The sequence below is a fragment of the Pristiophorus japonicus genome, chromosome 18, assembly GCF_044704955.1.
Source record: "Pristiophorus japonicus isolate sPriJap1 chromosome 18, sPriJap1.hap1, whole genome shotgun sequence".
NCBI classification, from domain to species: Eukaryota; Metazoa; Chordata; class Chondrichthyes; family Pristiophoridae; genus Pristiophorus; species Pristiophorus japonicus.
Window position 1 is genome coordinate 90,351,407 of NC_091994.1, and position 18,111 is coordinate 90,369,517.

At 43.8% G+C, this 18,111-nt stretch overlaps 1 protein-coding gene across 1 annotated transcript in view; it reads right to left on the reverse strand.

The window, feature by feature from the left end:
- Positions 1-13,092, reverse strand: part of vwa1 (von Willebrand factor A domain containing 1) — a 59,789-nt gene extending 46,697 nt beyond the window's left edge. Inside the window, exons 1-2 of the mRNA XM_070860960.1 lie at positions 12,726-13,092; positions 2,292-2,855 (exon numbers count right to left, since the gene is read on the reverse strand). Of these exons, the coding sequence (XP_070717061.1) occupies positions 2,292-2,855; positions 12,726-12,804 (643 nt within the window). The 5' untranslated portion in view covers positions 12,805-13,092. The remainder of the gene's footprint in view (positions 1-2,291; positions 2,856-12,725) is intronic.
- Between the last annotated feature and the right edge of the window lie 5,019 nt (positions 13,093-18,111).

Sequence of the window (18,111 nt, forward strand, 5' to 3'; positions counted from 1 at the left end):
ACAATAAATGCTGGCTTTGCTAGCAATGCCCATATCCCAACAATGACTTTTTAAAAAGCAGGCAGTCGCAACTCCATGCTCATTTAGCAGCCCAGAACAGGAAGCACTTAATCCAACAACAGATCACAAGACCCACAAAACTCTGGGTCTACCACTGAAGATCTGAGCCTCAGAATTTGTAAGAACTATTATGGTCACCAGCATAAAGGTCCCCATAATCAACCTCTATGAACTCCCCAAAGAAGCTAGGGTGGATCAGCCTGTGAAGTGTCCAGCTCAAGATAATGAGTTCAGTGCAGGCTATTTGCTCAAAGACTGACTGCCTGTTTGTACTTTAACAACAGTCCCCGCTAGGTTTTTCTATATCACACAGAACATCAGCTGTACCAGGACTAGTAATAAACAAGAATCGGTAACTGCAGTTTTCCCTTTGCTCCTCATGCTAACCTGCTCCCTCTCTTCCTCATCTTTTTGTTAACCTGCTCCCTCTCCCTCTAAATGAGCCTTGCTATTAACAGTAAATTAATTACATAGGATTACATAGGCAAAGAAACAGGTCATTCGGCCCAACCAGTCCATGCCGGCGTTTATGCTCCACTCGAGCCTCCTCCCGTCTTTCCTCATCTAAATCTATCAGCATAAACCTCTATTCCCCTCTCCCTCATATGTTTATCCAGCCTCCCCTTAAATGCATCTATTTTATTTGCTTCAACCACTCCCTGTGGTAGTGAGTTCCACATTCTCACCACTCTTTGGGTAAAGAAGTTTCTTCTGAATTGTTTATTGGATTTCTTGGTGACTATCTTATTTTGATGGCCTTTATCTGCACAAGTGGAAACATTCTCTCTGTATCCACTCTTTCATAATTTTTAAATACCTCTATTAGGTCACCCCTCAGCCTTCGATTTTCAAGAGAAGAGACCCAGCCTGTTCATCCTTTCCTGATATGTACACCCTCACATTACTGGTATCATCCTTGTAAATCTTCTCTGCACCCTCTCCAGTGCCTCTATATCCTTTTTATAATATGACGACCAGAACTGTACACAGTACTCTAAGTGTGGCCTAACCAAGGTTTGATACAAGTTTAGCATAATTTCCCTACTTTTCAATTCTATCCCTCTAGAAATAAACTACAGTGCCTGGTTTGCATTTTTTATGACCTTGCTAACCTGTGTCGCAACTTTTAGTGATTTGTGTATTTGTGAATTGATTTGAAAATATTTTGTGTTGTGATGTAACATTGAAATTGGCTGATATTGTAATCGAAGTACTTTATAATGGTGAATTATACAAAACAACACAGTTTACAGAGAGAGCATTCCTCGCTAATTCAGATGGTGGCAAAGCTATTTGATTAGAATATTCCTACAACTTTGCGCAGAAATATTTCCTTATATAGAGATTTTAAATACTTTTGTTTCTTTGAATACTTTAACGGGATATATTATCTTAAAAAGATTGGCTCGTGTGTCCTTTTAATCACATGATTAATGATGTAATGATGTAATGACCCAAAGATGTGAGTGATTCAGCACTAAATAAACTACTTCAAACGAATGCTTTAAACAAGTAAAAGCCCCTCATTAACCCACTGTACAAGAGTTTGTCTGCTAGTAGATTCTACATTTACTGAAGCATGGACAGTCCCTGTGCCCAGCCTGAGCAGCTGTTCCAGGCACAGGCCTGTACAAAAACTGCCCAAAAGTACATCAATAGCCTGCTGAAGAGTCTTGCTTCATACCTTGTATCAGATATTTTAAACTATAACACAACCTTCAATACAAGAACTGTCATTGACAGAGAAATGTGAAAAACTTGCACGTGATCCCCAGCCGCCAACCAGCATCTAGTACTGAGTGTCTGGGATCTGGTCTACTTGGCCCTTTGTTGCAGAGCTGCCCACACAGAGCCCTGGGAGCAGCTCAAACTCCTTTCCCAGTCACAAAGCTGCACACACAGAGCCCTGGGAGCAGCTCAAGCTCCTTTTCCTGTCACAAAGCTGCATACACAGAGCCCTGGGAGCTGCTCAAACTCCTTTCCCAGTCACAAAGCTGCATACAGAGAGCCCTGGGAGCAGCTCAAACTCCCTCCCCAGTCACAAAGCTGCACACAGCCATGGGAGCTGTTTGAACTCCCTTCCCAGTCACACTGCTGCCCACAGAGAGCCCTAAGAGGTGCTTCTGCTCCCCACCCAATGACAGACGGTGAAGATAAAGGGATTGGGGGAACATACTTTAACCCCAGCGGAGAACAATTGTATTGAAATAATGACTGTAACATGGACATACCTAGAATTTCATTACGGAGCTCCTCAGTAATAACATGCATGTCATCGGGATCTACGTAATACAGGTGCCTTTCTGATGGTTCACTGGCTGCAGCCTTCAGTTCAATGTAATTTCCCCTCCCCGTGCTAACAATGAAAACGGTAACCCCGAGGTCCTTGAGGTGTTGGATGGGCTGTGATATGTCGTCTGATGATACCCCGTCCGTCAGCCATACCAGGACTTTTGGGACATCTGGTCTGGCGCCTGCCTTCTGTGTGAACATCGAGTCTTTGGCATGAGTCAGTGCCTTGCCGGTATTGGTGTCTCCCAGTTTCTGCTTCATGTTCAGAAGAGCCCGCTGTACAGTAGTGTCCGACGTGTATTTATTAAATGGAAACTCCACCACTGGGTCATCACTAATGTGCACAAATCCGACCTGCACGTCGCTGGGGCCTATGGTGAATGGCTTCAGTAAATCAACAACGAACTCTTTCAAGTTGGTGAACTCATAGGGCAGGATACTGCCAGAACTGTCCATCAAGAAGAGCAGGTCTCCCTCTGCAGCCTCGATAGAGTGCTCAGCCCCTGGAGGGAGGGGAGAAAACAACAGATTCAATTAGAATAAAGGCATAACTGTACACCCACTGAAATGCTCACTCGGGTTCTCTCTGCACAGATGCTGCCTGACCTGCTGAGTGTTTCTAGCACTTTCTGCTTTTATTGTGCATTAATTTTACTGTTATAGAAAAAAGAAAGATTTGCCTTTATATAGTGCCTTTCACCACTACCGGACATCTCAAAGCATTTTACAGCCAATGAAATACTTTTGGAGTGTAGTCACTGTTGTAATTAGGAAATGTGGTAGCCAATTTGCGCACAGCAAACTTCCACAAACAGTAATGTGATAATGATCAAATAATCTGTTTTTGTTATGTTGGTTGAGGGATAAATATTGGGCAGGACACTGGGGATAACTCTCCTGTTCCTCCAAATCATGCCATGAGATCATTTACGTCCACCTGACAGAGTAACCAGGGACTCGGTTTAACATCTGATCTGAAAGACGGCACCTCTGACAGTGCAGCACTCCCTCAGCACTGCACTGGAGTACCAGCCTCAATTTATATGCTCAAGTTCTTGGAGTGGGACTTGAAATCTCAACCTTCTGATTCAGAGGGGAGGGTGCTACCCACTGAGCCACAGCTGACACTTGTTTGCATAGTCCTAGATTCTATTAGTGAATGTTACAAATGGCACGCATATTGATGCGTTGAGATGTAAGAATGATCTCGAGAAGTGTTGGGCTACAAGACAGAACAAGTTATCCTGACATTGTGGAGATCAATAGCAAGTCCAGTTCTGGAATATGACGCGCAGTTTTGATCACCCTACCTCCAAAAGGATATTGATGCCTTAGATAGGGTGACTGGGATGGTCTCAGGCCTTAAGGGGACTAAGTTATAAAGGAAGTTTCAATGACTAAGCTTATCTTTGCTGGAGAAAGCTCTGAGTGGAGACATGATTCAGGTCTTTAAGATAATGAAAAATGAGGAAGAGATGGAAGTAAACCAGCTGGACAAGAATGCAGGACTAGGGGGCACAAGGTCAAAATTCATTAGCCTCGAGCAGGGTTAGTGATTAGATGAAACTTTATTGCCCCAATGGGATTGTGGATATGAGCCAGATTCCTGGAGAATGGAGTTGATCTGGGGTCAATTAACACCTCGACATCTCTTGAGAAGGGCTCCTGGACAACTGTTAACACAACTGCTTGACTTTCCTTTCTCAGTGGAGCTAAGGGAATGAACCATGCTGTTCTTTAACATAAAAGGGATCAACAGATGGAGTGGGAGGATAGAACAATAAAAGAATAATCAGGCAGTGTCTGTGGAGAGAGAAACAGAGTTAACCTTAAGGGTCATCGAACTGAAACGTTAACTCTGTTTCTCTCTCCACAGATGCTGCTTGACCCGCTGAGATTTCCAGCATTTTCTGTTTTTATTTCAGATTCCAGCATCCGCAGTATTTTGCTTTTGTGAAAGAATAATCAGAACAGGTTCTGGGTGGAGTGGGAGTGTTTTAAATTTTGGGTTGCACTAGATAGTCTCATCGGTTCAGCATCACCAGACCATTCCTTAAGCAGATGCTATATTTACCTTTACTGCCCAGTATCTGATTGTATGACAGTGTGACCTGTCATTGTGTGCACTCTATCCTGTAATCTTGCACATGCTTCCATGTGCATTTCTCCTAGTTTTCCGAAGGCAGACTGATAAATATTCTAGTGTGACATGGCCAGTTGTGAACCAAGATACAAGATACAGAGCCGAACAGAATACAGTTATCAATGAAGTTCAAGTTATTTTATTTTGCTCCACATAACATGAAAGATAACAAAGACGTCACTCTCACCCATTAACTGGTGAAATTTATTTTACTGGTCAGCAATCTCTGAAACTAGCCAGTAATAATCTTTCTCTTACAAAAGGTATTTGTTCATATCTTAGCCACAAGACTCTTCATTTCTAATGTGTTAATCAGACAATGAAAGCCTTCCTGACTGTTTCCAAATTCAAACTTGAACAGAATGCCTTTGTCCCAGCTTAAGGTGAAGCCAAAAACCTGACCACTGACCTGCCTCCAGCTAGCTCCCCGTGTTGGGTATTGACTTGTTGAGCTGCCAATCAGATCTGCTACCACTAATCAGAAATCTCATCTCCTCCACTTAAATGGTCTGTTCAGATATAATCCCCTGCTGTGCTCAATGCAAGGAAGCCATTCTCACAGCACATCCAACTTCCTCTCTGAAATGTACGAATAAATCCCATTGTCTCAAATTGATATGGTACATGAGAAACACAGTTCTGTTAGCCCCAGCTACTGGGTCTAATCCCCCCTTTCCCAGGTAGCTTGTGTGTTGCCTGGTTAACCCTTTGAATGCTGAATTTAAGTAAATAGCAACATCACAATATAAATAACCTGAAATACCTCCAAAACCAAATAGTCAACGATTTTGAAACATGACAGAGACTGAAGGCTGACTGGGCTTTCTTGCTCTGAATTTCCTTATATCTTTATGAAATAAACAGATGTATTGGAGGTGACAGCTTGCTGTTAATTATCCTGCAGTTGCCATTATCGATTCCTAGCAAAACATCAGGCCAGGCTTAGGATTCAAAAGGACAAATTGGAAAGGAGTAGCGCACATTCCTTGTTGAGTAAGATGTTCTACTTTTCAAGGTAAGGGCTATCAGGGCTAGGAAATGGATTGCTTACCATTTTTGGGAACCCATTGTCAGCATCAAGTATTCCCAGGCCAAAATTAGATGCACAGTAAGATACCTCTACACTACACATCAAGCACCGCCAGTGCAGAGTAAGGTATCTTTCCATTTTCCTCACCAAGTGTGCTATGGTCTCATTGAGTGGGATTTTCAATTTAATACCAATTAATTTCTAAGAGGCTGCCTAAACTCATTTCACATTGGATACAGATAAAAACTATCATCTCATCCATCTGGATTGCATTCCAACATGTCCCAGAGGTAACAGACTCATTGTGCTTCCCTATGATCAATACCGTGGGGACGGAGATGGTGTGTACAAAACCCAATCTGCCGCAGTTTCCTGGTGTCACCTTTCCTCAGCCTTAGCACTCTCATCTCTGAGTCAGAAGGTTGTGGTTTCAAGGCCTACTCCAGAGACTTGAGCATACAACACAGGCTGTCACTTTACTGCAGTACTGAAGGAGTGCCTCACTGTCGGAGGGGTCTATTTCAGATTAAGTTATAAAAGTGAGGCTCCAGGTGGACACAAAAGATCCCAGAGCATTATTTGAAGAAGAGCAGGGGAGATATCCCAGTGTCCTGGCCAACATGTATCCCTCACCCAACATTACTAACACAGATTATCTGGTCACTTATCTCAGTGCTGTGGGACCTTGCTGTGCATAAATTGGTTGCCTGTTTGCTTACAACACTCACTGCAGTTCAAAGCTACTTAATTTGCTGTGAAACACTTTGGGATGTCCTGGGGTTGTGAAAGGCACACTAAATGCAAGTTCCTTCCATCCTGCATGATTGCGCACCTTTAAAAGCAGAAGGGAAGAATACGACATAGGAGAATCTGGTACATTGATGGAGGAGAATCTGGTACATTAATGGAGGAGAATCTGGTACATTGATGGAGGCTGAGATGACGAGTGAGGTGTGTGTTCTGGTCATTCTTCTTGTTGTGATTCCCCCCTCCTCCCTGCCGTCCTCTCTCCTCCCCTCCCCCCAGAACCACGTTCATTGTCACACATGTTGGTTGCAGTTTGGCTCATTCCCCTAAACTGTCGTCTGACATTGTGTAACTAGCAGTGTATTTCCTGCTGCTGGGCACTACATACCTGCACCACCATGTTGTTTTGTTATAATTTGCAGAGTGGGCCTTAAAGAAATACAGAACTGGCAGCTATAACTTAATAAAATATGGAACAATGACTAACTGCTGTAGTCAGGCATTCCAAGTGAGGACACGCAAACCAGGGCTGAGGGCAACACAAGTTGGTACTGCGCCTGACTTACAACCACAAAAAGCATTTATGTTTGGCCCTAAGCAGTTGTGTAAATGCACAGCAAGTGATTCTATTGTATCTGATGCACAATAATACATGATTCATCCAACTTGAGACAGTCTTACTGTGTACACAACAGATCAAAGACCAGCACTCCCAATACACGCGCTCTGTTTAGTACCACATTGTTTGTCATAAAGGGCCATACAAGTCAATTTATACAATTAGTAACAGAGCTTAGCAAATCCAGTCAGTGAGACAATGTCATCACATCACCAATTGCAGCTGTTACTAATTACGTATTTATAAAAACTAAATATTATCGTGCACTTAATCATGTGATCGAATACACTTGACTTCAGAAAGAATTTTGGGGATTTTCTTTGCGCTCATCAAGGTGAATGTTGTGTGAATGTTAATGCTGGGAATGGAGTACTTCCCATGTTGGATATTCAGTGTCAGCATCAAGCACTCCCAGGGCAGTTACAGAGATGCAGAGTAAAGCTCCAACTACACTGCCCATCAAACACTCCCAGTTCAGATATAGAACAGGTTAGCTACAGAGCAAAGAATCCTTCACACTGTTCCATTAAAGACTCCCACATCAAGTACAGCACAGACTACATATACAGTGAAGCTCTTTCTACACTGTCCCAGTAATATGCCTCCGCTCAATGCCCTCTACTGCACCTGTATGACATTTCCAATGTGTGACTGCTCCAATTTTAGTATTTAAATCACAGTTTTTAAAAAGGTATTCCCTATATACTTTATCTAATTTTATAATCTGGTTACTTCACATTCTGTGATATTCACACCAGTATGGAATAGAAATGAGGAAGATCTTTCAGCCCATCTTAGTTCATCTATCCAGAAAGACCCGAAATTTCCCTCATTTCAGCATCCAATTGTTTCTGAAAAGATTCCAGTTTTTCCCACTACTCTTCCTAGAAGTCTGTTCTATATGTTGATCAATCTTTGTGTAAAGAAGAATTTCCTGATATCAGTCCTAAATTCACTTTTTACTAGTTTGGACCTATGTTACTTGGTCCTACTATCAATATGTAATGTAAAGTAATATTCCAGATTTACCTTTTCTGTTCCCTTAACTAGCTTGTTGTCCAGGATAGCTTGACATATGTGCTGGGCTGCAAACTATGATTTATGTTTTGTAACAAAGTACAAGAAGATCTTTCCATTTAAATTAAGTTTTGTTTAACTTCATGACCACCTCTCAGACACCTCCATTCCATACTAAAAAGCCCAACTTTATCTCGTCTTGCCTCAAAACTCAGACCATTGACACTAGGCATCAGTCGTGTGGCTCTTCTCGGCAATGACACTCGCACTTATATGTCTTTTCTACATTACAACAGTGACTACATTCCAAAAGTACTTCATTGGCTGTAAAGCGCTTGAGACATCCGGTGGTCATGACAGATGCTATATAAATCCAAGTGACCAAAATCGGATGCAGTACTCAAGGTACAATCTGACCAGAGCACTATGCAGTTTGGTCGACTTGTATTTGACTGTTTTTGCTATGTTGTTCAACATTCTCTTGGCTTTATTGATTGCTGTTGTGCATTGGTTGAACATGTTGGGGATAAATTAACTTTGGGCAATTGTGTAAGACGGGCAATATTGAATTGGTCACCCATTCTACACCTTTCCCAATTTTCCTTTCTATTGGCTTAAATGGAAATGGAAATCAAGCATGGTGTATAATTTGATATTGCCCATTTTACACCATTGCCCCATTGAGTATTGAGTTTACTAGGAATTCTAGGTCTCGTTCAGCTTCATCGTTGCCTATTCCAATACCATTTATGGAGTAAATCTGTTACTTATTTTTTTCTTTGAATGTGTAATACTTTACATTTGTCTGCACTAAATTTCATCTGCCATTTTTCTACCCACTAATATATTTTAGCCCACTTCTTCTGACATTTCTGAGCTGTCTCCTCTAAATCCACTGCATCTCTTAGTTTGGCATTATCTGCAGATTTGACCATTTTACATCTAGTTTCTGAATGCAGGTCATTTACATAGATTAGAAACAGCAACGGTCTTAACACCAATCTCTGGGAAATCCCACTCAGCCCTTCCCCCTCCCCAACATAACTCCTTTCACAAGTACATTGTTTTCTACCCTTCGGCCAATTATTTATCCATTCTCAGGGTTTACCCTGAATCACTAACACATTGAGCTTAACTAGCAGGCTTTTTGTGGAATTTTGGCGAATACATTTTGGAAGTCAGCATAGGACATCCCACAGTTCACTTGGGCCATCACTTCATCGAAGCTTTTGAGGAGGTTTGTCAGGCAGGATCCTTCCCTTCTGAATCCATGATGATTGTTGTTTACTAGATTATTGTACAGATAATCTTCAACTTTACTCCTGATAATCAACCCATTATTTATATAGAATGGAATGGGTCTCTTGTCGCTTCTGTCTGTTCTAAATATGGGCACCAGATTACCCTGCTTACAATCTTCTGGTACTTCACGAGTGCCCAGTGACTCCCTCATAATGGTTGGTAGTGCCACATAAAAAAAGAATCTGGTCTTTCTCAGCACTCTGGGATAAACACCATCCATTGCTGAGGAATTATTTGTCATGAGCTCTTTTAGCCTGTCTAAAACTTTCATTTTATTTATGCTGAAGTGATTGATTCTCCTTAGGTTAATTCTGTTTGGGGAGAACATATTGCTCATGTATCCTCTTCTGAATAGTTTGAGGAAAGAATCATTCAGAATATTTACTATTTTGTGTTCATTTTCAATTTCAAGCCTGTTTACATATTTTATGTTTTGCACAACAACTTACATAGTTAGCACAGCGAAAACACACCGCCCTCTTACTGTTATAATACTGGGAAATATATATGTTTTTAACTGATGTGCTTAGCCTCTGCCTCTATGCGGTTTATTCAGGTTTCTCTTTGTAACGCTGACCCCTTTTAATGTTTTTTTGCATTTTAAAAATATTAATTCCAGTGAATCTCTTTGCCTTTCTCCGTGCAAGATTTGTTGATATTATTTATACTGATTATCTTTTAATTTGTTTATTAATCTAAGTTAGGGTCACATTTGCTTAGACTGGGATTTTAGCAATGCATTTGACCTTTATACTCAGCATTATACTTTTAAAGGCATTCCACTTGACTGCCACTGAAGTGTTAAGAATCTACTAAAATATTTATTTTAGTTGTTTACCTCATTTCTTTGAATGGAGCCCTTTTAAGGTCACACATGATTCCTCCAGTCCTCGTCCTATGTATATTTGACTTCAAGATCATGTTGAACTTGATTATTCTGTACTCGCTATTCTACCAGGCGTACAACTTCAATGTCCTTTATATTGCCTGGATTATTAACTAATACCAGGTCCAGATGAGCACTGCCTCTTTTGGTTTCCTCAATACACTGGGGGCATGTATACAATGCAGTTTAATGCATAACATTTACCAATATCGACTCTAAACCAGATGCTTTCCCAGTTTATACTTGGTTGATCAAAGTTCTCCCTGTCTATCTCTTCATAGAGTCAAAGAGCAAATAGCCTCCCCCTCACACCTTATACTGTTCCGGAGGTCTGTAGCATCCTGTAAGCTTTGATGTATTTCAGTTTTGAGATATCTAACCAGAGTCATTCAGTTTGAAGTTTTCGCCCTTCCACTAAACCGTTCCTGAACAGCAGCCCATATACACCCTATGTGCGGGTATGAGATCTGTGCAGATGGACAGGAAATCCCAGCGCTGCTCGTTGTTTATAAGAGTTACTGTTATCTGCAGTGAATTTGAATTCCGAAATGTATCATTGGGCCATTCCAGAGTGGAAATGAGTGGTTACTGCTGCCGATTAAAAGGTCGCTGCGGGTTATCAGTCGCCAGCTTGTGATACCGTTTTAGTTGTAACTGTGAACAAAGGTTTCTGTTGAATTAATGAGCCTTTGTTGTTCTGCTCATTGGGCTGCGATTGCTGGGTCCGCGAAGTGTGCGTACATTGCAATAATGCACGGTCTTTGTGTTACAGAGATGGATCACCTCGACAATACGCAGTCAGTAACGCCAAGCCACTCCCAAACTTTGGTGAAAATCTCGTATAAGCGGTCTGAGCTCGTTGCCAGGATTGTAGTTACAGGGGCCCGAGTATTTTAGATTCCAGGGGCGCCAACTAAGGGTCGCTTAGCATTTTAAACCAGGTTCTCAATGTAACACACATCTCCGCCCGAGGTGATATGCAGCTACCGTGTACACACATCCGACACAGTCACTAAGGACCACACAGTTAGCCGCAAGAACTTCTAATTGCCAGGGAGTTCGAGATATTCCTGCTTCTCTAATACACGGACATGCCCAATCTAGGCAGGGAACTGCCTTCTTCTAAACAGCTCCCAGCAAAACCAACCGCGGAGTTACATACATAATATATGAGTTACATAATCAGCAACAATCAAATCCTCTTCTCTTCCAGGTAGAACTAGCTAACCTGGCCAAGGGAAGCTAAATAACATTGGACAAGAAACAACCTGATTAATCAGGATTGAAACACGCTGAACAGCAATGTGATTCAAGATAACCACACAAACAACCCGCGGCCCCAGTTTGCAGGATTTCGTTCTCGACTCATAGAAATTGACATTGCAGAAGGCGGGCATTCGGCCCATCGTGTTCGTGTCAGCCGACAAAGAGCAATCCAGCCTAATCCCACTTTCCAGCTCTTGGTCCGTAGCCCTGCAGGTTATAGCACTTCACATGCATACCCAAGTACTTTTTAAATGTGACGAGGGTTTCTGCCACTAATACCCTTTCAGGCAGTGAGTTCCAGACCCCCCCAGCACCCTCTGGGTGAAATTTTTCCCCTCAAATCCCCTCTAAACCTGCTGTGACCAACCGATCCCCTGAGTCCCCCCCCCCCCCCGCAGGTGGTGGGTTTCATGCTGTTTATCAATAGCAGTGCACTCTCTCTAGGTCTAACTCTAGGACCAGGTCAAGCGTTGGCACACCTTCCGCTGGGTTAAGTGCCCGATGGCTGCCACCTGCCACTCAGAACTGGCACCATATCCCGTGGGAACCAGAGAGAGAGAGAGGCTCAGAATCAGAAAGATAAATCGGAGATGGTGGTGTGGGGGTAGAGTGAGTATCCGAGAGCCCACTGCATGTGCCCACCCCACCTCTTCCAGCTGGGACAGAGAAGCGGTTTTAACTTCATTTCGTAACAAAAAAACTCCTTCGGGAATCCCCGCTTCTGCTCTCCCAAACCCAATGAATGCGGAGAGTTGCAACTCAGATTTCAAAGCTCAAGTTCGCATTCGAGCTTTCAGTTTCTGATTTCCATTTTATTTTTGGTCTTGTTCTACCAGCGAGTTTAAGGCTGATCTGAATAATCCAAATCGGCGAACAGGATGTTCCAGAAGTGTAGAAGAGCTCAGTGTTCACTCTGCCAACCTGGGTAAGTACAATCTAATCCCCCCCCTCATTGTAATCTTCAACTCTGCAATCCCCACAATTACAAACATTGCAGGAAAATTCCACAATCCGCCTCTCTGGGTGAGAGGTAACAGTCTCAGATTCCAGTTTCAGGTCGTGGTCCCAAACAGGGACCTGGCACCCGCACTCACAACAGGTCTCAGTCCCAGCTTCAGGCGCCTAGTCTGTACCGAGGGATATAGGGACATCTGCCTCTCCATCAGACTTGTTACAAAAGCACTTGTTTGAAACTTGCTGAGCCAATCTAACCTCGCACACACTCCTCTCACTCCACGTGATATTTGTCTTCAAACTCTGAAATTGGGTTCCTCAACCCAAGACAGGATAGGAGATGAATCACCACCCCCTCACCACCCCCTCATCTCCCCAGGGTGCTGCTCCCACCCGTGACCTGCCTCACCTGTGCTCAGCACCTTGCTCTGGAAGACCCAAAGCACTCGCAGAAGGGACTGCAGACTGATGGCTCGGAGTGCGAGCATGGCGGCTGCTGCTCCCGAATCTCGGCACAACTCCGCTGTGACTTTGTGCTCATATTATTCCCAGGAATACCAAGGTGGAAAAGCCGCCGAGTAACCGCGCGGGTCCCGGTCACATGTCAGCCTGGACCGGCTCTGGGCTGCATCCCTGGCCCTGGCGTCTCGAATTCCCCTGCCCGATCGAATCGACAATCGCAAACGTTCACGTTAAACCAGAAGGAGCTCTGTGATCAAATCTCTCTGTGCATCGCCGAATTTCGAAACGCCGCGTCACTGCAAAGCTGGCAAGATGCCTAACTGTAAAAAAAAACCTTTAAACAAACCCAAAGTTTAACCATCTCATCACTTGGTGTTGATAATTAAATGGAAGCAAAAGTTTCCCGAGCCCTAACGCCCTTAGTTACATCTTCAACAACCCCATCAACCTTTATAACACTCAGTTGGGGTACGGTGGCACAGAGGGTATGTTGCTGGACGAGTAATCCAGAAGCCTGGACTAATGATCTGGTAGACATGAGTTCAACACACAACAGGACAGCTGGAGAATTTAAATTCAGTCATTAAATAAATCTGGAATACAAAGCTAGTGAAACTACAGGAATGTAGTAAAAACCCATCTGGTTCACTTAGGGAAGGAAATGTGCTGCCCCTACCCGGTCTGGCTTCTACGTGAATCCAGAACACATGTGGTTGATTCTTAACTGCCCTCTGAAACGCCTCGCAAGCCACTCAGTTGTACCATACTGTTACAAAGAAGTATACTCATGTGACGGACTGCAGCGGTTCGACAAGGCAGCTCACCGCCACCTTCTCAAGGTCAAGTAGGGATGGGCAATAAATCCCACATCCTATCAATGATTAAGATCGGTGTAGTATGTAGCCTGAATCAAATAGTTATTCTTATCAGAAATGATTATTTTAATGTAGGATTATGCAGATTCAGAAACGTTCTGACCATTTAGTTACATTCCAGCTCAATATGGAGTGTAAAAGAATTAGTACTAAGTATAATGTAACAGCAATAAGTGTGAAATAATAACTATGGAAGCAAGAGGGTCCGAGGCAATAAACAGTGTGCTAATCAAGAGAGAAATCCAGGGTGTGTTAAATGGAACAGTCAGCAGTCTGCTGATCTGGGGAGAGAGCATGGCCAAGAAATTGGTTGGTGCCACACCCATTTTACAGATGTAAAACAAGTGGTACAGCATGTGCCAATGCAGTGGGCTAGGTACACAGGCACATTCCATGCCTGTCATATTGGTAAAGGCAGAAAAAGAGACATCATGAGCCCAAGCCTGAAACATATGGAAATAAGCAGTGAAATTAAAAAAAATGTGGGCATCGCTGGCAAGGCCAGCATTTAATGCCCATCCCTAATTGCCCTTGAGAAGATGGTGGTGAGCCGCCTTCTTGAACCGCTGCAGTCCGTGTGCTGAAGGTACTCCCATAGTGCTGTTAGGGAAGGTAATTCCAGGATTTTGATGAAGGAACATCGATATACTTCCAAGTCAGGATGGCATGTGACTTGGAGGGGAACTGCAGGCGGTGGTGTTCCCATGCACCTGCTCCCCTTGTCCTTCTAGGTGGAGGAATCTGAGACATTAGTTGAAAGGTACGATTCTATGAGTATGACTATATCAGGCTGTTGCTTGACTAGTCTGTGGGACAGTTCTCCCAATTTTGGCACATGTCCCCAGATGTTAGTGAGCAGGACTTTGCAGGATTAATGGCAGTTTTAGGTTCCCTTTACAAAGTTGGTCTGTGCTGAATGCAGCCGGCTACATTCAGGAGAACGTAATCTACATGTGGGCTAACCAATGGTTCTTAAATGGGCTGCAGGAGGCTGGCACCAGATTTGTAAAAAAATACTTGCCTGAATGCTCATTGTTCCATTGCAATGCTGAAGACTTCCGATCATTCCTCGCACCCTCCTGATCACCCCCTCCTCCCGATTACCCCCACCCTCCTAATCATTTCCCCATCTCCTGATCGCCCCCTCCCTCCCGATCAGCCCCTCCCTCCCAATCATTTCCCCTTCTCCTGATCGCCCCTTTCCTCCCAATCACCCCCTCCCTCCCAATCATTTCCCCTTCTCTCTCCCTCCCTCCCAATAGTTTCTCCTTCTTCTGATTGACCCCCCCTGAGCATTTCCCCTTCTCCCGATCATTTCCCCTTCTCCTGATCGACCCTCCTTCCCCCACCCCCACTCCCAATCACCCCTTCCTTCCCAGGACCTACCTGCGGGCCCCCACTGGAGAGGAATCGACACACAATCCAAAGCCGATTCATCGGCAAGTCACCTGCTGATGCCCAGCGTGTGTCTGCCGCTTGCTGGTCTCGTCTGCGGTAAGTGTCTGCAGCTCGAGGAACTTTGGCTCCGCATTGATGAGTTGGAGTCCAAGCTGCAGACACTGCGACACATCAGGGAGGGGGAGAGTTACCTGGACACTGTGTTCCAGGGGGTAGTCACACCCCTTAGGTTAACTAACTCAGATTTGGCTAGCGGTCAAGGACAGGAGGGTGTGACTACGAGTGAGGATGGTATCGGGATCCAGGAGGTCGTGATGGAGGAGCCTCGGCCCTTGCTCTTGTCCAACAGGTTCGAAGCTCTTGCTGCCTGTGTGGACGAGAGCAGGGACTGCAGGGAGGATGAGCAAACTGAACACAGCGCCGTGGTACAGGGGGCCATTCAAGCGGGGGGAGTAAAAAGAAACATTGTAGTGGTAGGGGACAGTATCATTAGGGGAATAGACACAGAGGTGAGCCTGAGTCCCGAAGGCTGTGTTGCCTGCCCGCTGCCAGGGTTAAGGACATCTCCTCCAGGCTGCAGAGGAACTTGGAGTGGGGAAGGGGTAGATCCAGTTGTCGTGGTCCACGTGGGTACCAACAACATAGATAGGACAGAGAAGAAGGTTCTGCTAAGGGATTATGAGCAGCTAGGAGCCAAATTAAAAAGCAGAAGATAATAATCTTTGGATTACTACCCATGCCACGAGCAAATTTACATAGACTAAATAAGATCAGAGAACTAAATTCGTGGCTCAAAGACTAATGTGGGAGAAATGGGTTTTGGTTCCTGGGTCACTGGTACCCAGTACTGGGCTGAGAGGCAGCTGTTCCGTCGGGACGGACTCCACTTGGAACGTGCTGGGGCTCGGGTCCTGGCGAACCGAATAACTAGGGCTGCAGAGAGAGCTGTAAACTAATTAGTGGGGGGGAGGGTTCAGGTGAGCAGAAACCTAAAAGCTCAAAGAACAAGGTGAAGGCAATAGAGCAGGGTAGCATTGGGAGAAACGAAAACCAGAGCGAGACAGGAAGGGACAGAAGCTATAAACACAAGAGTGTATCAGAAACTGGGGCCATAGCAGGAGAAAATGGTAAGAAAACACATTTAAAAGCTCTTTATCCGAATGCATGCAGCATTCAACAAATTAGATGAGCTTTCTTGGTCACCTTGCAACCACGTCTCTGTTATGAACTGGGAATTAAACATTTAGGGGTACTCGACAATTCGGAAGGACAGACAGAAAGGAAAAGGAGATGGGGTAGCTCTGTTGATAAAGGATGGAATCACTGCAATGGTGAGAAATGATATTGGCTCAAATGATCAGGATAGGTGGAGATAAGGAATAATAAGGGGAAAAAGTCATTGGTGGGCATAGTCTATAGGCCCCCTAATAGTAGCAACTCTTGGTTGGAGTATAAACCAAGAAATAGTGGGGGCTTGTAAAAAGGGAACAGCAATAATCATGGGAGATTTTAACCTCCATATTGATTGGACAAATTAAATTGGTCAGGGTAGCCTTGAGGAAGAGTTCATAGAGTGCATAAGGTTCCTTGAGTAGTATGTAACGGAACCAATTCAGGGGGGCATGCTATCTTAGATCTGGTCCTGTGTAATGAGACAGGATTAATAAACGATCTCCAATAAAGGATCCCTTTGGAATGAGTGACCATAGCATGGTTGAATTTCAAATTCAGATGGAGAGCGAGAAAGTTGGATCCCTAACCAGCGTAATAAGCTTAAATAAGAGAGACTACAAAGGTAATAAGCCAGAGTTGGCTAAAGTGGACTGGGAAAATAGATTAAAGTGTAGGATGGTTGATGAACAGTGGCATACATTTAAGGAGATATTTCATAACTCTCAAGAAAAATATATTCCAGTGAGGAGGAAAGGGTGTAAAAGAAAAGATAGCCATCCGTGGCTAACTAAAGTAATAAAGGACGGTATCCAATTAAAAACAAGGGCATAAAAATTGACCAAAATTAGTGCGAGGATAGAAGATTGGGAAGCTTTTAAAAGCCAGCAAAGAATGACTAAAAACATGATTAAGAAAGGGAAGATAGACTATGAAAGTAAACTAGCACAAAATATAAAAACAGATAGCAAGAGTTTCTACAGGTATATAAAAAGGAAAGAATGGCTAAAGTAAATGTTGGTCCTTTCGAGGATGAGACCGGGGAATTAGTGTTGGGGAACATGGAGATGGCAGAAACTCTGAACAAATATTTTGTATCAGTCTTTACGGTAGAGGACACTCAAAATATCCCAACAGTGGATAGTCAAGGGGCTCTGGGGGGTGGGGGGGAGGGGGGGGGGAAACTTAACACAATCACAATCATTAAGGAGGTGGTACTCAGTAAGATAATGGGACTAAAGGTGAATAAATCCCCTGGACCTGATGGCTTGCATCCTAGGTTCTCAAGACAAGTAGTGGCAGGGATAGTGGATGCATTGGTTGTAATTTACCAAAATTCCCTGGATTTTGGGGGGGTCCCAGCAGATTGGAAAACTGCAAATGTAACGCCCCTATTTAAAAAAGGAGGCAGGAAACTATAGACCAGTTAGCCTGACATCTGTGGTTGGGAAAATGTTGGAGTCCATTATTAAAGAAGCAGTCTAAGGACATTTGGAAAAGCATAATTCGGTCAGGCAGAGTCAGCATGGATTTATGAAGGGGAAGTCATGTTTGACAAATTTGCTGGAATTCTTTGAGGATGTAATGAACAGGGTGGATAAAGGAGAACCAGTGAATATGGTGTATTTGGACTTCCAGAAGGCATTTGACAAGGTGCCACATAGATAAAAGTTCATGGAGTTGGGGGTAATATATTAGCATGGATAGAGGATTGGCTAACTAACAGAAAACAGAGAGTTGGGATAAATGGTTCATTCTTGGGTTGGCAATCAGTAACTAGTGGGGTGCTGCAGGGATCAGTGCTGGGACCGCAACTATTTACAATCTATATTAACGACTTGGATGAAGGGACCGTGTGTAAGGTAGCCAAGTTTGCTGATGATACAAAGA